Consider the following 23126-nt stretch of genomic DNA (forward strand, 5'->3'; position numbering starts at 1 on the left):
TTGAAATAGTTGAATGCCAACTTGATTTTTTAAAAAGTCTATAAAGTTTAGAGTACTTGCAATATTTTTGTTGTTTTATGCTAGAAAGATGCAGTAAAACTAAAAGAAACTCAGGAAAATTGTTTGACAAACATTTTGACAATATGTCTTCTAATGTTTGTCAAAGAACATATTCTACCATTGTATTTAATAGTTAGAAAGAGTTGCATAATACTTTCTCCAAAATAATGGGCCCTGAGACCTGGCAGTTTTGATGAACACTGGTGACTGCTTAAGACAGATGGGTACTTATTTAAGAGTCAGTCTGTTGTTCATATGTATGAAACTGGTTGGTAAGAGTAGGTGATCACGTAACTCTGGTGACCGTTACATCAGATTTTACTGTGGTTCCACCTGACTGCCTAAGAATATTTCAGGTGTGTATATTGCTTTGCAAAATGACACGATCATTTCAGAAAGTATGTCAGGAAAGCATCAATTACAAGTTTGAAATCTCATCCTTATGGAATAGAGATCTTTTACCTGTAAAATACGTTGGTCCTGATCTAATAATAATAAGGAGGTGTGGATTCTTATAGGATCCTAGTATAAATGTGCATGTTCAATCACAGGCACAGCATGTTAAAATTAATCATAATCTTCATTGTAAAGGTTTGTGTTACTGGGAAACAGGAATTAAAACCCCCCTGCATTCAGGTATGTTTTTCTATTTTAGTTACTCCTCATGAAATACTTAAGCTCTTCCGAAAGCCATCATTATTTTTAATTCTACAGCTGGAGATATAAGTTTGACATCTTATCGCTCCATGCAGGTTTTTATCATAACACTGAGTGCAAAATGAAAGACTGATCATGCTAGGCTGCTAAAGCTAAAAGGCTGACTTGTTCTGATAATTAGGAAATGACTTTGTCCTGTCAGCGGGATTAACTCAGACCTCTCTTCTAACCATTAAAGCACAATAAGCAGGAGTAAGCAACTCTTGGAAAAGTTTACTGCAGTATACTGTGGTAAAATAATTACACCTCAAGGTTCAAACAGGTTGATTTTAAAATAGGGGCACGTCCTGTTGCGGGTGCGTAATAGCATTTGCATTCCACAAAGTTCACTGTGTCAATTTTAAGAAGTGCCCAATCTATCAACGTACTGGTGTAAAGGTGTAATCCTCACCTGCGCCAACCTCCATGAGACTAGCACATCCTGTTGTATTCAATATGTAAATGAGAAGCGCAGGTGTTCTTACTTGGTAGTATCAATTTTAAGCAAATGGTATCCTCCTGCGCAGACTATTTACATCTGGTTGCGTTGTGCCGCGTCAAGCTAATAGGTGGTGCAGAGCTAAGCTGCCAAAGATTTCCTTTAAGGAAATAACAAATGTGTAGCTTATGTTCACCTGGTTGAGTGTTGGATTTGGTGTCCTCGCAAAATGGCTTTCCAATTGTTTTGGCAGCAATTACAAAATCGAAGACAACGTAGACCGTACCTTGAAAATAGAATTTACAGAGTACGTGAAAACTTTATGGATGCTACTGAGCAACAAATAATAAGAAAATACAGATTCAACAAGAAGACCATTTTGGAAAAATTTGTGCTTTGTTGGGCAATGATCTAGACACGCCCAACAGAAGGAATCATGCAATTCCTGTGTTGAGTAAGGTAACCACAGCACTCCATTTTTATGCCTATGGACTGTCACAGACCTCCAATGGCGACCATCAAGGTCTTTCGCAGCCTTCAATATCAAAATGTATTGTGGAAGTAATGGATACTTTGATTAAACGAATGACACAATCCATTCACTTTCCTATTACAGAGAGAGACAGCAGTGTGCAGTAGTGGTTAGGGCTCTGGACTCTTGACCGGGGGTCGTGGGTTCAATCCTCGGTGGGGAACACTGCTGCTGTACCCTTGAGCAAGATACTTTACCTATATTGCTCCAGTAAAAACCCAACTGTATAAATGGGTAATTGTATGTAAAAAAAAAAATAATGTGATATCTTGTAACAATTGTAAGTCGCCCTGGCTAAGGGCATCTGCCAAGAAATAAATAATAATAATAAAGAGAGAGAGCAAGTAAAGACGCAGCTTGAGTTTTACAACATGTTTGGATTTCCAAAGGTCACAGGATGTATCGACTGTACTTATGTTCCAATAAAACCACCAAGCATGAATGAGGCTGAATTTAGAAATCGCAAACAATACCACTCATTGAATTATAATACATTGTCAGCGACTCTGAAAATGAGACTCATTACTGTAAAGGCTTTTTGTCAATGCAACACTTTAAAAACTGGTTATGCTCTCTTTGTAGCAATAACATTTCATTTTCAGAATCACTGACAGTATATTTATTATTGCTCCCACACAGATTCGTGGTGCAAGTATGATGGAGTAGACTCATTTTCATCATTTCTCTGATCATTTTTTGTCCCCTCTATGTTCGGTTCGCCCTGGTCTTGTTCATCAGATGTCAAGACATTTAAATTCCTTGGTACCGTTTCAGTCTGCTGCATGCCATGTTCTGAAGCATTTATGATCTCCAAAGTTACATCCACAGGTTCATCATGCTCCTGAATTTCATGAATCACGTCTGCATGTGCTGGTCAGGATTCACCTGTCAGATCAAAAGACACATCTGAAAAGACAACGTTTACAAATTACAATGCAATGGTCGATGGCTTATTATTGTGTATGTATACTCTGCTTCAAATTAATATAGCCTCAGTAGGATACTTCATTGTAGGGTGCAGCACTCCTAAAAGGCAATATGTAGAACCTAACAAACATGTCAGTAAATTGTACTGTATTGGGTATTTGGCTCACTGCGCACCAGCGACCCCTGTAGTCTGGCCGGGCGCCTGCAGGCTTGCCTGTAAGCTGACCACAGCTGCACTGTCCTCAGACGCTGTAGCTCTGAGGTGGCTGCATAGTGGGTCTGCAGTGTGTAAAGAAGCAGGCGGTTAATGGCACACGCTCCGGAGGACAGCGCATGTTCATCTTCGCCCTCCCGAGTCAGCGCGGGGGTGGTAGCGGTAAGCTTAGCCTAAAAATAACGGGATATTCTAAATTGGGAGAAAATTATAAAAAAAAAATAATAATAAATTGGCGACAGCTAAATTAAAAAAAATAATAATACATTTTGTAATTTGTTCATCCATTGCTAAAAAAAACAAAAAACACCTATTAGGCACCTGAGTGCAAGCCTTATTTAAATAGCTTCATTAATGCGTGCATATATGAGTTACACCTGGTGCATGTTACAGCTGCTCTCTCCTGCGCTACCAGGCCTGGAGGAATGCGATCATTAAAAATAAACACCAAACAGATGAACGCAAGGCAAGCTTAGAGTGGGTGCAGCATTTGAACTGAAGTTCAGGGTTACTACACTCCACAAAATGGTAGAGGGGTTGTTGGGTCTTAGAATATATACATCGATTAAAAAGTAACTGTTACAATCCATACTGTGATAAGTATTTCTTAACACAACATTTAAAATGAAGATAATGGAGATAATGAAGTATATTTCTGTCTCAGTAAGATGACGATTCTTCAATCTGTCCCTTGGACTGCATATTTCCAAAAACTAGAAAAGTATAGTACGATGCCAAATTCAAGAGACAAATTGAAGAATTTGTTGTGTTGTACACAGTCGTTTGCTGCGTTTACACTTGGGTTCTGGAATCATTTAGAAAGGATTCTGAAACATTCTGTTCCGGAAGGGTGTGTTTACACTTGTATGAAACAGCAGGGGGTACTTTTCTTATTATATATACTAGTTGTAACCTCTATTTGAAAATTGAAATGATTTGGAGTTCAGAATCGTATATCTTTTAGCAGACATATTTTGTATTAAATTGAAATTCATATCATAGTGAAGCTATTGATACTGAGGTCACAATGCTGAGTGAGAAAGGGCAATTGCATGACATAACTATTAATACAACACCGTTCAAAAAATAGACTTCAATGGAAGTTGCCTATTGGCACAACTTTTGCATAGCACATTAACAAATCTGTTTCATTCTACAAGAGAATCTTAATGGAAACATTTAACAAATAATTACAGTGTTACGGAAATACAATTGCATCATTTCTGTAATACTCCAAGAGTATTTTTTTAAATAATACATGTTGTTACTTAAACAATTGTTACATATATGAGTGTGGCAATAATCAGGGCAGATGCTACATTTGCTAATGATTTCTTCACTCAGGTGTGTTAAAGTGTAATAGTTAGCTTTACTAACAATAGTGCTACTTTAAATTTCATCTTAAACAATTGTTTAATTTGTTTGTGTCTCTGGTCAGCTTTACTTTAATAACAATGACATTCATACTTACATAATTTGATGAGCAATTAAAAACCACAGATTACACTGCCAGCAAGCTTGTTTCGTCACTAGCCTTGCGCTATGCAACACAATTTTAAACTATCATTTCCCGTATACAGAGGTCATAATAGCACAATATTAAATGCAACAAATGGCATGCTTCTTACCCTTATTTGACTATATCACTATGTGAAATCTAGGAGCAGACAAAACACAGACCCCCACCAAGGGTTACAATGTTCCCTGTTGTAACAAGCAATGTTAGATATGAGGTATTAAACATAACCTCCTTAATAATAGAAGAGTATTTTAAAAAGACGAAGGCCTTCTTATTAATGCATGTCAATTTTTTATTTTTTTTTTTTTAAACCCATGAATGTAATTATTTGATATGGTGATGGAACTGAACAACTGTCTTTTCTTGGTCCTGTGTTTCTATGGAGCCATGACGAAGTCTCCTTATTTCATGGATTGCATCAACCCCTGTAATCTTCCTGTTCTTCACCAGATAGCAAGCCAGCATTGTTCCTGTTCTTCCGTGACCGTGAAGACAGTGGACGGCAACCCCCTGCAATAAGCAGGCTCTGTTAATGTATTTGTTTATAAAACTAAACTTCCAGAGCGGATCCACTACCCTTAGACTCACACACAAATAACGAGCATTCTGCAATAATTCGAATTATCATAACATCTATAATCTAATGGCTTCCAATATACAGGGGGCTGTTATAAGGAAACCACTACACCTGCATTGTGGTCGCAATGTGTATAAGGCAAAGGTGCGCAACCAAACTTTTATCGCGGACCGCATATCCAGAAAACTAGTTTAATCTAATGTGTATAGCGGGCTGCACATTACTAAAGAATAATTGGAGTGTAACCCTTAGCTGCAATATATATATATATATATATATATATATATATATATATATAGGCAATTTCCCTTATGGTTATTGTTAATTTTATTTCGTACTGCAAGATACACATCACAAACAAAAATATACAAAACAATTAAAAACAAAGCATTAATATCATACTCTTATACCATATACACACGCATTGCATACCAATACAAAGCAAATTAAATTATATATCTACTTGCTGAAGCGGTTTTTATTTTAGCAGACGACTTGTTCGTTGTAGCAGGCAGCAATGTAGCAAAAGGCAGAGGGCAGTGATGTCACTTCCCTAGAAACAAGCCTCCTGTGTTGGGAATGGGTTCTTTCAATGCAGCGGGTTTGTGCATTTAAGAAAGGAGAGGAAGACCCATAAAATTAGTTGGAGACAAGCTGATGAGAACAATTACCCTCCGCAGTACAAATTAAAATCGTGTTCTGCTTTTTATGCAAAAAATTAGAAAAAGCAAGTCAACAAAGTTAAAAAAAAAATATTTACGATCGTAAATATCTATGACTGTGTATAATCTGTGTTTGTACTACTGGGATTTCTATATTTCACTGTGTAATCTGTATGTGTATGTTTGTAAATAGCATTCTTCTGGTGTGGTTGTGTGCTGAAACCATATGTTTACATTTGGGGGTAGGGAAAGCGAAGTCTGTGGGACCCAGAGAAACCTACAAATACCATGGGATACAGGTTGCACGGAATGCCAGTCCCTGAAGGTAACCACACCCAAACAGCTGAATCACAGACAACGCCCGACAGAGGGTATTGAATAGAGGGTTAGAGATTAGTTCAGGGCACTCCTGTGAAACACAAACCATTCTACCAATGGGGCGCCCAGAACTGGTAAACATTGCTTTTGCTCTGTATTAAACTATCAACTTATAAACTAATGTTTTTTCCTTGTTGCAATTGTATCTGTCAGCCCTAAAATGATACATACATTGCTGGTGCAAAGGTCTGAACCTTGCACTGAATGATGGTCTACTTCTGTTGATATACTGTCATCTCATAATAACTGTAATCTGATATGTCGTGGCAGAGTATAATTTGATGAATGTTGAATTACTGTTTACCATATGTGTTGCATATCACTGAATGATGACGGTCTATTAACAATACTATACTTTTCTAGATTTTGGTAATGCGCGTTCCAGGAGTAGGATCGCCTGTGGTGGGTATGCAAGTACCATGGGTCACAACAAGTCATGTGACAAGAAGAACACTCCAGTTACAACTGCTGTAAACCATGATGACCAAGATTAAGCAAGTAAAATTGGAATGCTTCTGTAATATCATTTAAAAAAATCTTAGAAAGTCATTGCAAACACCCGTTTTAAAAGCAATGCGTGATACCCAAAATAGCTTAACTCCTCCTTAATTACCATAAAATGACAGGCAATGGTGCAGCACTTTGAAGATTGTTGTAAACCCTTATCAAAATAAAAGACTGGTGGTGCTACCTCTATTTGTGTTGTTGTTATTATGGCACAGAGAGACTCACTATTGTTTTTAATGTATTTTTAGAGAAAGAAGAGTGCGTAACCTTAACAATGTCCCCAAGGTTATGAGACGGCAATGTAAATAAACTGTTTTGTCTTGTATAAAATGCTGTAAAGCAGCTTGGAGGAGTGTTCCCACTATTATAAAATATTTATCAGAAAAGGTCAAAGATAGCTGTGAATTAAAACTTATCAAATCCAAGTACCTGTATGAATTTTGTATTGATTATTATAATTTCCACAAAGAAATACAATTGATCTTCTGCATAATGACAATTACACAAATCTTACCTGTTGTGTAATCCCATTTGCTACTGTATGTATAGTTGGTCTTGCATTAGATTTTAAATACGTTTTTACAGCAAATAAGTAGGCAGATTCGTGGAACAATTGTTTTGTCAAAAATATCACTTTCTAACAACCCCTTAACTCTAGAAGGACCGGAGATATACTCATACCTAAAAGCCCTGCAGCAGTCTTTCAGACGGCTGTATTCAAAACACTGTAAACAGTATAACGAAAGGAAAAAAAGTTGGATGTAATTCACTTTTTTTTTTTATTGAGTACGCCACATAAACATCTGAACAACCGAAGCACAATAAATACAAACATTTATTTTACAAATCAAAGCAACGCAACAGAAATCGGTTTATTATCAGATGTGCAAAAGCTGAGCAACGTAGATAAACTTAGACAAAACTTTTTACAGAAGCGCAGCAGCACAAGTTATAAAAAAAGTCACATTTATTTTTCTTTTTTTCTGCTTTTATAGACTAAAGGGTATTCATTTACCTTGAGGCTAAGGCTGTTCACAATTAACACAGATAATGCTCTTCTCCACACGTGCAGTGCACTTTCCACACACGGCACAGCTGTCCGAAGTTTTATTTTTATTACACTTACCAACCTGGCATTGGCGTCTCTTGCAGCTGTCAGCCAGGTTGCAAGCTTCAGCTGTGGGTACACGTTTGGCAGTCTCCCTCTGTTCCAAATGCTTCTTGCGAAGTTCCTGTGCTAACTGTAAAATATATTCTCTCCTTGGTAAATTCTTCTCCGTGCATTCTTTGTAAAGTACCCAGGAGTTGATGGCTACTAGGTCCAATACATTGTAAAACACCTGAACAGGCCACCGTCGGGAGCCAGCTTTCACAGAATACTTTTGTGCCATCTGATCCAAAACATCAACTATTTTGTTTGCGTCTTTTTTTTTTTCACTAGTCCTGATGGTAATTGGCTGACGAAGTGTGCTGAGCAGAAGTATACTTTTTGATGGCTTGCATTTGTAAATGGTTCTAATTACAGCTAAACACATTGCGAACTGGTAAATAAAAATAATAAAGTAGAATACCATTCTGTAATCAAAACACAATTATTTTCTGTGTCAGTGTGACTGCTCCCGGGGTTTCTAGGTATAATGTAATATATCTCCTTTATAAATGCACTCCCACGTTTGATGCTTTGTGAGAATATGCAATACATACGGACAGAAAGGTATATGAACACGCAGCCCCGTATGTGTTACACAAGTGGAGAAAATTACATTTTAAAACCAAAAAACGCCCAAATGACTGCTGCGGTGCTTCTAGTGTTAAATACCCGTAATAAAGAGGTTCAACTTTCTATAATTTGCACAATAACAAATAATTTGTGTTTAAATCAATATGTAATGTATGTTTACATACCTCTCCCTTTGCATTGGCCTCTTCAACAATTGCAAGAAATCGTTTGATCTGATCCATGGTGGGGGAGCAGAAGTCAATTATTCTTATGTGGTGCAACGTCACACCTGGGCATGTGTCATGGTAAGGAGGCTTTCTTTCACACAGTGTAACCAAATGCTGAATCCCATTGTCCAGCAAATACTGATAGTGGGCAGGCATCCGAGGTAAGGCCATTCCTGCTAGTTTATTTGGTTCAACCCAGGAAAAGTTAGGTGGGGTTGCTGATGCCATGATTTCTCTCACCTGCAAAGTGTATATATAAAGAATTAGTCAAATATAGCAAAATACACTCAAGAACCAAGAAAGGCATTTTTTTTTTTTTTTTTTTTTTTTTTTAAATCAGAATGGACTTTTGGTAGAGGTGAAGTAATAGGTTTTTAACTCCAAGTACCAATTCTGACGGTTAAATTGTGACGTCGGATATTATAATATGATACCGAGTGTCGCCCGTTTTAAACACCTTTACAAAACAACTTACGCTAATATAATACAACTAGTAAGGTTGACTGATTGACTTGTTAAATTGTTATGTTGCAATTGGCACCGTTTCGTACAACTGAGTTGACTGATCGTTTTGCAGTTTAGCTGAATACGCAACAATAGTTTCCAAACTTAAACTTCTGAAAATACAGTACAGTCAAAGTCCATTCAGTGAATATATCCATATAAATAAAATGGACAGAAAAAAAACAAGTAGGCAGCCCGGTGTTATTAAGAATCATGTTCCCCTGTGGAAATCTGTGTCCAATGCCAGTAATATACCCCGTTTCATCAGCAAAACAAAAAAAAACAAGAAATTGTGGCATAATCGGGCATAAACTAACCGTCACCCTTAACCTTAGGGAAAAAAGTGTTCACTTCGGGATTTGGCCAAAACAAACCTTGGCTAAAGTGCAGAAGACGACTCGCCAGCCCACCCGATTGCATGTACTACATACAATAAGCAGGGGAAACTGACTTCCATGGGGCACTGAATTCTACGTCACACCGGCATACTTACTGTGTGGTACTACAACTGCTGGCTGTAGTTAACCACCTACATATCACTACGGTATATTATATACATTCGGCACTTGTTCTAAGGTACAAGTTTATTTATGTTATTGTGTAACACTAAACTAGTACAATATAAACAGATTTTGATTTAAAAAAAAACCAGAAATGAATGAATTAACAAACCTTTTCAAACAACAAGCAAAAAGCACTCCTCGGTTAGCCACAGTACACTTACTTAATAAGGAAACAGCAGTGCTTGATTGACACAGTAATGCACCAATCAGATAAAGGTATATAAACACTTTCTCAGCTGGTTACCAATCAATCTAGTGTAGGCAGTACCAAACAACAAAAGCGTGCTGTCAATCACTGTTTTTTTGTCACAGACAGTCTGAATTGGAGGCGATGGTTCTAAAAATAATGCAAGCCTTATTTAATAACTTCACGGTACAAATTTGCCCAGTGCCTTGGCGATGTCGATTCAGAATTGAGATTCATTAAACCTTCAGTGGCATTTTCACTTTGACACGAACATGTCATTTCTGGGCGATCATTTCCTCTGCACTTTGCATCATCATAAACTAGTTTACAGCAATGCAATCTTACGCCCACCTTGAAGCTTCCTGGCCACACCATGAACTAAAAAAAGCCACCCACTGTACTGCATATGAATGCCATTTGTAAGTTATATTTTAGAAGGCACATATTTAACCAAATACTTTCAACAAACTTTTATGGGGGTACTGTACACACAAATATAAACAAATCACATTACTCCCCCCTTTTAAGGGACCGAGACTCAATCAAAGTAAAAATCAAAAAACACTCTCGTGACCTGATGCCTGACAAATGGGGCCACAAATGGGGCCATGCAAGGAAGTGTGTTTAACTTAGCATTAGCATTCAAAAGATCGATTTTCCCCCATTACTGTTTATTAATATTCATAAAAAAGTACAGAACTTTCTACAAGACAACATGAGGCTATGGCACTGTGACAGTGGCAGCTTTGTAAAATTACAGGTTAATTATTCTTGTACAACAGCCACGTACTAACTTGACCTCGATAATTTGTTGTGTACCAAGTATAAAGCCCATATGGTACAGCTGTGGCGTAAGGTTTTGCATCACCCTATAGAATTAACCAATTGTGCTTCATGAAGTCGACTGAAACCTGCTGAATAATGATGTTACACTAACAAATTGAATTACATACTGCTTTGTAGTTTTCCCATATACAGTACTTAACAAAAAACGGATACAAATTGTAAAATGTGACATTTCGAAATCTAACATGAAATACTGTATACAATTATGGCATTCGGTAGACTTTTGAGATATCATTTTATAGTTTATTTGATTACATGATGCTAAATAAAAGACATAACATTGTAATCAAATAAACTACAATATGTTCATATAGTTGTTCTTTTTTAAAATTACCGGTATGTCTCAATCCTAAAATTCTAGGTGATGCAAAACTTTTGGCCATAGCTGTATATCCAGAAAACAAAGTTACACAATCCCAATATTTCAGCTATCTTCTTGGCTATTCCACTGCCGACTGTGGACGGGAGTTCCCAGGAGGCGGCGCACAATTGGCCGAGTGCCGCCCGGATGGGGAAGGTCTAGGTCGGCCAGGGTGTCCTCAGCTCACCGTGCACCAACAACCCCTGTAGACTGGCTGGGCGCCTGCGGGCCTGCCTGTAAGCTACCCAGAGCTGCGTGGTCCTCAGCAGACCCAGGGTCATTACAATATGTAGAGATCCACTTTATAAAATATTTGTTTAATAGATCATAAACTTTCATAGCCAATCTTGATTTAACTTTCTTTTTACAGCTTTAATGTAGAGAGCCTTTTCATTTTTAAAGGTTATAAGTAACGGTATTGAGGTAAGCACTCTACTCTTATGTATAAAGAACTTAGCTAATAAAATAATAACTTTAACAGTTAGTAAACTGTCTTTGTTTTCTCCAGAGTTAAAGTACCATACTATGTCAACGATAAGGCTGCTAGGTTTGGAATTTAACAACAGCCAGGTGTAGATACCAACCCAAAAAGATCTTGCGTGTGCACAATAGTAATAGATGGTCAGCATCTTCAAGGCTCAAAGGTTGCAATCATACCAAATCGTCTATGGAGTCGTTCTCCTGATTGATAAACATCACTAAATAGTTTGTAATGAGTTTATTTTACTTTTGGAGGAATTGAGAGAGTTAAATACAAAGTAGCTGCTGTCTTAAATATTTGTTTTGTAATGTTCAGGGTTTTTTTTTTACCTTTGATAAGGGAATAATGCTTTAAGAATTGCCCATCTAAGAGATCTAGCTTACTGATAAATGGTTTATACTTTCAAAGCCCTTAAAAAAGTCTAAAAGCAGAATATAGCTATCATTGATTAACTCACTATAATCCAGCACATCTAAAAAAAAAGATGAATGGGATTTTGAATAACTCTACCTTTTATAAAACTGGGATTCACTGATGATTTCTGATATACCAGTTTTTAAAGAATATATAAGTGAATAATTTGTAGTCAGTACATAATAAAGTTATTGGGCACCAGTTATCTAACTTTAAAACTTTAAAGGATCCCTGCCCGGCTTTGGTATTAAGGTTAGTAGTCCTTGTGCCATCCTTAATATCTGTTAGTGATTGAAAGAATGTGTTAAAGTAAAGATGGTAATGAAAAATACACATGGACATGTATATATGGGTATAATAGTGTTATGTATTTTTTTGCCTTTTGTGTAATTTGTGGGATAAGCATTGGTTTGTAAATAAGTTGTGAAGGTGTTTTTTTACCCCCATAGGCAAATTGATTTTGCAATATACAATAAAAAAAAAAACTAAATACATAAATAATAAAACAAATGATAAAAAAAAAGTTATTTTTTTGTAATTCTGTGTATATGAAATATAATGTCCTGTTCGGAAAGCTTAAAATATATTTTAAAGAAGCTACATGCCCAATAAAAATGTACTTCAGTATTTGGGTTTAATTTGATCCCCAATGTCACCAGCACTGTCTGCCCACTAAGTGGCACTGTAGTTCCAGGTACATTTCATATACTGTAAAGAGATGTTCTCAAACAGAAGCAATAACTATATGCAGCTCATCATCTCCAGCTTTATACCTGCAGTGTTTGTGTATCCACATGCTTATTAGCCACTTAACATGGGGTTAGATGCTGCGCATGGCAGTTACTACATACGACGCATGCAGTTACTGTTTTGCCCCCTCTCAGGTTTCCAGGGATCTCCCACTCCAACTTCAGTTAGGATGCTAGAGGAGGCCTTCATCCTCGGTGACGGTCACTCCACGACTCCGCCCTCGGATGACAACCATACCAGAAGCATTAATAGACATATCAACATTTATAACACTACAATCTCAATTCTACCAGTTAAGCAGAGACTTTTGTGAAGGATGTTGTTTTAAATAGTATTTAAAAAAAACTTTTAGTGTATATTTGCTCGTTGAGTAATCTCTACTTGTCTGTCTTGTTAACCTAATAAAAATCGTAACTTTGATTATACTTACCTCTGTGTTCGTGTTGTGGTAGATCCTGGGAATCTAAAGGAAAGTACGAGGAGGACCTTGCCCTCCAAGGAAAAAAAACAATGTGGCATGGTTGGCTACGAATATATAAATAGTTGTTAGACTTACCATTAGTGGCTGTCTATCATTTATCTAGTGACACGTGTGACATGACCATAAAATCTTCACCTGCAATAAGGTTGAATTGCAGTAAAGTGCAGATTATAAATACTTACGAACTTGGCTGGATGGTGCATTAATATTTAAAACACATATTGATAGCTTACAAAATAAAATGTTATCTAGATGGTTTCCTTTATCATAACATCTTGTTTAAGATATTCCAGCAAATATATCTGAGTTCAAATGTCTTTACTCCCTATGAACCGTTACAATCTGATTAATTGGCCCTCACTACATACAAGCCGACTGAAAAACTGATATATGTTAATCTAATCTAACCTTAATTGGGAAAACGCCTGCTTACTTGCATAGTTTACTTGGGCTCTTCTTCATTGTTCAACTTAAGATCCAGTCATTTTATTAAACTGGTTGTTCTCAGGGTATCAGCAGTATTCAGTTTGTAGCAGCCAATGACTGGAATGAGTTTCAACATATCTGAGGTTGCTTTTAACCGTAGGTCATTGCTGACTGTGCCTCCTAAATTACTGCTGAGTTATATGTTTTATGATTGCTTACCGGTATGTGTTGTTTAGCTCCTTATTTATTGTGTTTTATGTTGTTTGGTGTTGTGAGCCTCTTGCCAGCTGGTCATCATTGTAAATGAGACTTTGTTCTCAATTGACTCATCTGGATAAATAAAGGTTTTGATTTGATTTCCATTTCCACCTCTTCTTAGAGTTCTCATTTAAACAAGTCGCGCACATACTGCCATATTTTGAACACATTTCTGGATAGCACTCATAAATGTGCACCAGTTTATCACAATGGTCTCATGCGACAGGAATTTGCCAATTGGTTATTATATAATTGAACCATTATTGAATTAACTATTACAATTTAGAAGGTAGGTTCATGTGCAAGTAGAACATACCATTTCACCATGGTTCTGTAAAACATTTTAAATGTTAAACTGGAGCATACCAACTCTGTGGCTTGAGTCAGCTTGAGGGATGGTACCAGCCTGTCACCCCATTTCTACCAGCTTAAATATTAAAATCCTGCCCTAGTTACAGCACATTTATTTATTCTAGCATTATTTACTTTTGCTATTGACACTGAACCTCTTGTTACTTTTACTTTTTGCAGCTGTCCGCTTCCCTGACTATTTAATTTACTCTGTTCATTGGCCCTACTCGTTTTGAAAATAATCTACATATTTTTCATATTTAGAAAGTGTTTTTTATAATCTCTCTATTAATATTGAATGGGATATAATTACTGGCACGTTATACTCTCTGCCAGCAAGTGACCATTCCCGGATGATAAAGACTTAATATTGGCTGCCTAATTGATACACAACTATATTCTATCATTGCCTAGGCCAAGTTCAAGTTCGATTGTGGGTATTGTACAAGAAAAATTAACCCTTTTGTGGCACTTTTTTTACATCCCTGGTAAGGGAACTTGTATTAATTTGTAAATCTGTCGCCACCACTTCTATAACTGCTAATCTCATAATATTACAGCTGCAACTTCATGATTTCAGTGTTATGGAAACTCCTCAGGCAAAATCTAATGACATCCTTCACTTTGACCTGTGACCTAAGATGGGGACATGTGACTTTTTGGTTTCTGGTTCAATTACAGGTGGTGTCCGTCCACTCTCTTTACAATTGGTACGTGGTACACTCCCCACAACATAGCACTGAGGCTACATTTACCAGCGTTCTAAATTATTTTCTATTCACTTCAGACAGGTTCACTACAACTTATATCCTAAATTTCAAGGGCGTGGCTAACTAAGGTATTTTATTTCCAAAAAAAATTCAAAATCTATCCAAATTTCTTTACCAAAATAAAACCACAATTAAGAGTACAAAAGACAGGCTCACTGTGACTGTATGGTTCATTAGATATTTCAGCAAGAAGAAAAAACATACTTGTATGAAAAAGTACTGTTGACTAAATAGTAAGCTTATCTACAAAATAATAAGTAACATGTTCATAGACACACACATTTTTATACAGTACTTGTTGGATTAATATTATAATCTTACAGAAATACTGTAGTGAAATACTGTAGTTAAAGAGACTTTTTTTTTTTTTTACCATAGGTTTACTATGTGAGGATTCATATACTAATGCTTTAGAAAAATGATTAAGCCTGCTTTATTTCTCCATAATTGATTTACTTGCAATCTGAATGACAGCTCTGTTTGCATAAGGTTGCCTTCACATTTTCAACTGTCTGCTGAGAGCAGCATTTATTGGGTCAGCTGAATTCAGTAACTGCTTATCTGTTATCTGTGATGCTGGTTGATGTGCAGGCCCTCCATTTAAAATACCTAACAGTAGAAAATACTGGGCTCAAGACTACTTTATGTCACACCGTTCTACACGTGAGGAACTACTGAAAGAAACAAGTAAAGTTAATTGACAAATGTTAATGTTTTAAATGCGTTGTAATCCAGACTGTACTGTACTGCTGCATTGGCCTTTGTGCTACCAATGCATATGAGAGGAACGATTGGATGAGGCTAGTTCAGTTCAATAAAATTCAGTGATCACTACTGGTCAGGTACCCAAAAAGTTGGAGTCTTCCTGGTTCAATTACTTAGCCTGAGTAGAGGAGGCGATTGGCTTGACGGTGGGAACAGGGGAAGCCTGTTGATTTTTTACAGTTATACAGTATGCTGAAGATACTGGATTCTGACTCCTCCACACCAGCACCTTTAGCATGAGAGCTAGAGACAAACCTATGGGGTATGTAAACAACGAAAAAGTATGTTACCTCAAAGCAACATTTGGAAAATTAGGGTTAAAAAGAGAATACAAGTTAAAAATACATGCATAAATAAAACATTGGATTAATGCTAAAAACCAGACTATCTGTAGCTCTGGATGTGTCATAGCTTTCTACAACAAGATCCATACAATAATAGAATAAAGAAAATAGAGGTTGGTGTACAGCCTTTAAGGGGCAAGACTTGTGACTGATTTCAGCAATCAAAATTGTTATTTTTAGGTGCTGTGCTATCATCAATCTGTGCTGATTGGACGGATGGGCACGTACAGAAAATTACAAGAGATATAATATCTATGACATCATTGGAATTTTAAAGGTCAAAGTTGAAAGATTTTTTTTTTCTTATCACAGAATGTAATTTTTCTCTGATGAAGTCTGATGAAGGTGGTTATAAATTAAGTGAATATACAGAGTTTGCCAATCTATAAATCTCACTATACAGCAATTTCTCCCTTTTTCACAAGATTTTTTATTTCACTTTCTGCACAGTTAACAAACGGAAAGTAAATACTGTAGGGTTAGGTGGAGCTGTAGAGGATATACCATGAACTCATATTAAATAACTGAACAGTGCAGTTCGACCGGTCATTTTGTCGAATTACAGTTTCAGAAGGGAAGGAAATGACACCATCACACCAGTAGTGATCATTTTTTCAAACCACCTTAGAATTTTCGTTTTTAAATAATATGATATTAAACAGGTAAGAATTATGAACGTTATGAAAATGTAGATGATGAAAATGGTGGGTATGTTTAATTCAAACCCTGACCTGGATTCTCAGGCTAAAGCACCTTTCCCATCTAAATCGAATTGTTTCATAATCATCCATCATGGCTAGATTATCAAGCACTTATTTGACAGAAGCACCCAACAAAAGACTGTGGTGAAATGTAGTACTAGATTGGGTTTTGGTGGTACACCAAAGGCAGCAACAAAGTCAAGGGGTGTTGTATAACATATTATTACAAAAAATAGATTAAAATAGAATAAAAAACAAAATGACAATAACAACAACAACAGCTATTTTGTCTTTCATTTTAAATGTGATTATTTTTATTTCAGACATGCATGCAATACAAAATAATCTTATATGTATTCTTTCCTCCACCTGACTTTGCCCTCTCGATGCCGTGTCAGCCGTTACGTGTTCTCAATAGCAGGGAATTTAGATTGCATTGATCTGACACTATGAGAATTGAAAATACAACAGAAAGATATATACCCATGCAGCACTGTAAATATGTTCTTTCCCACTGATACAGTTAATTACAGGTATTTCTTTTACCTTTTTTGAAGAAAAAAAACATACTCTAAATATGGAAAGCAGCCACTGAAAGATGTTCTTGTTATTAATTTGCGAGGTCATATCACTGCCACGTAGTTCAACAGTTTATGACTATGGCCAAAGGTTAAACCAACACAGATCTGAGCAGTTGAAAGTCCAACATTATGTAATGAATGTAATAGCAAAAATGCTTTTCCATGTGCTTAATTATCACACAACTACCCAGATAAATAAGCTTGCCCTGATAAGAGAGAAGGAAAGCATGCAGGTCGGCAGCGATTTCAGATTTTTACTGTCAGTCCCTAATGCACATACCTGCTGGTTTCAGCATGTATTTATCAAGCGTGGTTCCCGCCCAAATATGTTAAAAATCAACATTTGGTTTCATTAACTATGAGATCCCAACGTATTTGAGAGATAACATTAAACAAACATTAAACAACTTGGGGAATTAAAGGCACAGTATATTATTTACAATAAATACATTTGCCAATGACCATTACCAGAAGTTGTGACAAACACCATTCTTAAAGTGTCAGTTACCTGCTGGACCTTGATTCATTGCTATTCATTGCTAAGTGACCTGGTATCCAGAAGTTTATAGGAGATCCACACAGTTGGCGACAGGTTATGTGCATGCACTGGAGGGATTGGTCCAGACTCTGAAACAGTTGTTTGCACCTTTGTCTGAAAATTCAAATATTTATGTTCGCTATGTGAGTTAACCCAGAAACTATTATAATGCACATTAGGAATTTCTGCCTCTAAGTACCAAATATAATAGCTTCCAACATAACTTCCATTCTAACTCTGTACAATAAACTTCAGCTGCCCATTTTTACTTACAGTGTCTGTCTCCCCACATAAAATTACCCTCCAACTAAATGGTTAATATGAGATTACTAATGATACTGCATGTTAGGGGACACAGGGGCAACACCTACAATACCCTTGGCTCTTTTAACAGTCTGGAACAGTTTCATGAATACCAAACTTATTTAAGAAATGAAAACAAACTTTCTTTAAATTACTTGAATTTGAAAACATTGTGAATTAGACCGGTTGTCAATGACTGGCGATATATGAAATATATATTTGTGGTTCTCGGTCATAAGTAAGATCATATCTTTCACAGAGTCATTTTCACTCGGTGAAGAAATGTAATGAAATTTGTTTAAATGTAATTAAATTCATTTTTTAATCTAAGTAGTTCTAAGTTCACTGAAAATTAGTCTGTGTCACACTTTTAACTGTGTACAGGTGTGTCATCAACAGGAGGCGTAGATGTTAATGAGAACCAGAAAGAATGCAAACACATACAAAGATTCACCTTTGCCCAAGATTTTTACAAAGTTGTTATATGGCACTTGTTTACCTCCCCTTCACTGATCCATCAGCTGTAACTAATAACCCTCTTAGTGTCAACGAGTTTTGTTGTTTAGCTCCAAACTCTTGTCTCTCCTCACTCCAATAAAACGTTACAAAGTTATACATACATGTGAGACTTTTCTGATGTGAAATAAAGTTGTCTGAATGCATAAGGCCAAACAAGGGATTTAATTGAGGATAGTATATATAGAGGTAAGCCAAGTCACTCCTTAAATTAGATTCTCTTACACAGGGCAAATGGCAGAATGGGTTTAAATGAAGGACCTTAAAAACTTTAACAGGTGTTTTATGGAAAGTTTTGTTAATTAAGGACTATTTTTGAAAGTCAATTTTGATTAATTTATAGATTATAAACTGTATTAGAGGGTTAGCAGTTTATTCTATGTTTTGTTTATTCTATATATATATATATATATATATATATTTATATATATATATATATATATATATATATATATGAAATGTATTTGCTTACGATTGTAAGTCGCCCTGGATAAGGGCGTCTGCTAAGAAATAAATAATAATAATAATAATAATAATAATAATAATAATAATAATAATAATAATAATATATATCACAAAACCCCATTGTTTTATTATATAAATGGCTGCGGTGCTTAGATCAATGACTGTTTAGATCCATTGCATTGAACAGACTTGTGGCAAAGTGGCTTGCAGTGTGCAGGTGTAGTTGGTGCAGTGCTCAGGAATAACACAAACAAGACAGTGGAAGTTCAATAAAAACAGCTCCTTTATTTGGCTGGGTTGCGTGTCAACAACACTTAGTGTATCGCTCCATGCAAAACAAGGGTTTCAGTCCCAAAATAGTAAGACACTTTATAATAACACCAAACACAGACAGTGAGTGCTTGTGTGCAGGTTGGGTGAAAGACAACAGTTCGTGAAACAGTGGTGCAGTTTTGGTGCTGGCTAGCAGTGACAGCTCCAAGTTTATGTTATCCGTCTGACAGTGACAAAAGACAAACAGTTAGCACAATCAAACAAACAAAACATGAAACACTCACAATAATTAATTATTTCCGTTTCCTAAACGGGTCCTTTTTAGTAACCACAATGAAGGAATAGATCGCTCGTCCACTTCCTCTAAATACCCTCAGTGACGCCCTCTTTCGGTGGTACGGCCTATTACGTATCCTCCAATCTGTCACTGACACATCACCTACCGCATTAAGGCGATGACTTCTGGTATTGTGGCTCTGTCCCCTTCCTGGATGGCCAGCTTCTGACTGACCCTGGAATGAACTGTCAAACCATCCAGTACGGGGCACACTGTTCCTGTTATACCGTGCCCTCACAGGTCGGGAGGGAGATTGTTGACTCGGATTAATTCACTTTCTGTCACATATCCCACCGCTCAGAGTGGAGCCGAAGGAACACTTGTCTGAATCTACTTTACCCATTACACCCCCCTCCCGGGAAAAGTAATCCGCATTTTGGTAATCTTTCCCTGCATGGTGTGTCATAAAATACACATGAAGGTTGCAGCGCCAGATACCACAAAGATATCCGAGCGTTGCTATCCTTCATCATGCTTAACCATCTGAGTGGGGCATGGTCAGTGATGAGATTGAATGAATGTCCTAATAGGTAGGTAGGTAGTAGTGCAAGATCTGAGTGGCAGGCTTCTGACTGACCCTGGAATGAACTGCCAAACCATCCAGTATGGGGCACACTGTTCCTGTTATACCGTGCCCTCACAGGTCGGGAGGGAGATTGTTGATTTGGATTCATTTGCTCTCTGTCACAATATTTGATATTAAAGCAATGTGTTTTGTACAAATACTTATTACTTTATTTATTTGCTCAAAGCCCCAGGTGAAACAGGCAATACTTCCATAACTAGGATACCTCAGTATATTTCAAAATGTTATTTATGAAATATATATTTACTTTTATATATTTTAAACATATTCTAAACATGTACTGCACGCTGCCCAAACTGATGCAAGTCAGTATTGACTTTCACCTTTAAAATCCCTAGAATCAGGTTATTGTTTAATCCATGACTGTGGACAGTGTCATTCTTTAACTTTTGTTCTATAGTAAGTAAAATAAATAAATAAATAAATAGAAAAGTATATACTGTGTTGCCATATTTTGATAATGCAAATGGTTCTACTAGGGTTTCTTCAGGGAGATATCTCTAATGCTATTTTTTTGGATATTGGGTAAAAGTAGAACAATACACCTTCCTGCAACTGTATTGTTTCTTGATAGCTTTACACTGTAATAATGGCTTATTTCCTTTGCCTTCCACTTCTTTCAAAATATGGCTCCAAGACTTAAATGATTTGAATGAATATGAGATGTTAGAACAGAAATTATTAGCATAAAACGTATATGTTTTACTGACCCAAGCTGACGTGCCGTTCAAGATCCTATTAACCATCAGTTTAAAAGAACAGCAACGTTCCTAACTGATTGCAATGCCTACTATCAAATGTACTGGTCTGCTGCAGCTGCAGTGGATACACTCATATTACTGTATGCTCTGTGATTTATGTTATGCTGTGTTGGCTTTGAATGTACAGTAAATTTAGATTTATGGTGCACGTTAGGCTCACTACTTAATGTGCACGTTACAGCTACATTTAGTGCCCTTTTGTAAATGAGGCCCTAAGTTTGTAGTTTACTTTACGTCACTTTATTACTGTAGTATACAGGTATACTGCAGTAAACTCTAGTAAATTCTAGACCAAAAATAAATAAATAGAACTCCACCTCCCTTCCAAAGAAAACTGCTGGTCTTTGCCTTTTTTCTTGTTTGTATTATTGCATTTCAAAAGCCTGATAGTACCTTTACATTGTTAACCAGAAAGGATGGTGAGGAAGAATTACATTAATCGGCTTGTGCTGCAACTAGTGTCATCGCAACATTGAACTCAATTCCCCATGTTATTAAATGGTTGTTTCAGTTTGCTTTGCTTTTTGACCAGCTTATACCCAAATGCAATCCAAAATGTCTACAGGAGGCTAAGAAAAATGTTCAAGTTCACCATACCATTTAACGAGGACCCTAAACTAAACTTAAATTTGTTATGTTTTTTTATTTTTTAATACAGCATTCACTTCACATGAAACTTCTAATAAAACAGTGCATTACCTTTGTTCTACTTTATATTGTTCAGTCTCAACACAGCTTCAGCACCATACTGCAGGGTATTTTTGTATTGACACAAGACAACACACTGTTCTCTTTTTCTAGATTAGCAAGCAGTGTGTTAGCACAATGCAATATTCATGTTACAATGACCTTAACCTTTTGTCCCTTTCAGATTTCAGCCCTTTTCACCTTCCAAAATAAAACCGTACCCTCCTCTACAAGATTTACATTTCCCATCCCATTGCATTACACAGATGTCTCTAATTTCTGACCACTAACTAATATACAAAAATAAAGAAATGATTGAAGGTTATTTGAGTATCAAGAATATATGTACAGATAAGAGGAAGCCATTCAGCCGTTAAGCTTGTCCAGTCTGTGTAGCTGACTGATGTGAAAACTGGGTTTTAAAGGAACCGGCAGCAGTGTGGAGTAGTGGTTAGGGCTATGGACCGGAGGGTTGTGGGTTCAATCCCAGGTGGGGGACACTGCTACTGTACCCTTGAGCAAGCTACTTTACCTAGATTGCTCCAGTAAAAATACAACTGTATTAATGGGTAACTGTATGTAAAAATAATGTGATATATTGTAACAATTGTAAGTTGCCCTGGATGAGGGCGTCTGCTAAGAAATAAATAATAATAATTCTGCCCCAACAACCTGACTAAGTAGGCCATTCCATACCCTCTACACTCTGTGTAAAGAAGTGTCTCCTTCCCTCTGCCCTAAGTCTACTTCCATTTACTTTCCAAGTTTGTCCTCTGGTCCTGGTTTCTGTACTGCATATGCATTGGTTAAGATTAGCTATGTCAACCCCTTTTAAGATTTTATAGTTCCCCCTAATTCTTTGTTGTTCTAGGCTAAATAGATCCAGTTCTTTCAGTCTATCTCTGTAGCTCAGTCCTTCAAGCCCTGGGATTAGTCTGGTTGCTCTTTGTTGGACTTTCTCCAGGGCTACAATGTCCCTTTGATTCTGTGGTGACCAGAACAGGAGTACTTTCTCACCAGTGCATGATCGTAGGAAGTCATTGGCAGTGGGGGCAGGAGAGGTGCCCTCCCCCATTAGACAAGGCTGAATATAAGAACATAAGAACATAAGAACATAAGAACATAAGGCTGAAATAGCAGGTGGAGGCTGGGGAGGAGGAGGTGAGCTCTGGTGCACAATGGGGAAGTAATGGATTAAGGGAAGATATAAACTCCTGTCTTGCCGATCATTGGACATATTGTTTATCGAAGGACAAATAAGATACTAGCTATTCGATTGATGTATTTGCTTACGATTGTAAGTCGCCCTGGATAAGGGCGTCTGCTAAGAAATAAATAATAATAATAATAATGATGATTTGATCTGGTATGGAAGCGCCTAACATATGCTTGATGTTTACATGATTTGATCTAAGGGTA

The 23126-nt window shown here is 36.8% G+C and overlaps 1 protein-coding gene across 4 annotated transcripts; it reads right to left on the bottom strand.

Annotated features, from left to right (window-relative positions):
• Positions 1-3824: 3824 nt before the first annotated feature.
• On the bottom strand, positions 3825-9712 carry dusp23b (dual specificity phosphatase 23b). 4 transcript variants are annotated; one of them, XM_059025713.1, is made up of 4 exons: positions 9635-9712; positions 8417-8698; positions 7642-7752; positions 3825-4897 (listed from the first exon to the last, which is right to left on the bottom strand). In XM_059025713.1, exons 2-4 carry the CDS (start codon positions 8684-8686, stop codon positions 4712-4714), a joined length of 567 nt encoding a protein of 188 aa, XP_058881696.1. In that variant the 5' UTR covers positions 8687-8698; positions 9635-9712; the 3' UTR covers positions 3825-4711. The 4 variants fall into 4 exon arrangements, with proteins under 4 accessions (XP_058881696.1, XP_058881698.1, XP_058881697.1 ...); XM_059025715.1 differs by having other exon boundaries at positions 9687-9710; XM_059025714.1 differs by lacking the exon at positions 9635-9712 and adding an exon at positions 9337-9437.
• Positions 9713-23126: the final 13414 nt, after the last annotated feature.

The sequence above is a fragment of the Acipenser ruthenus genome, chromosome 6 (assembly GCF_902713425.1).
Source record: "Acipenser ruthenus chromosome 6, fAciRut3.2 maternal haplotype, whole genome shotgun sequence".
Taxonomy (NCBI): Eukaryota; Metazoa; Chordata; class Actinopteri; order Acipenseriformes; family Acipenseridae; genus Acipenser; species Acipenser ruthenus.

What these genes read in the sequence shown, in the direction of transcription:
- dusp23b (XM_059025713.1), bottom strand. Translation starts at nt 8,686, where the DNA reads ATGGCATCAGCAACCCCACCTAACTTTTCCTGGGTTGAACCAAATAAA. An exon ending in AGGCCAATGCAAAGGGAGAG is followed by an intron (nt 7,753 to 8,416) that starts GTATGTAAACAT and finishes TATATTTTACAG; the next exon opens with TTAGCACAGGAACTTCGCAA. An exon ending in GCAAGAGACGCCAATGCCAG is followed by an intron (nt 4,898 to 7,641) that starts GTTGGTAAGTGT and finishes TGCTTATTGCAG; the next exon opens with GGGGTTGCCGTCCACTGTCT.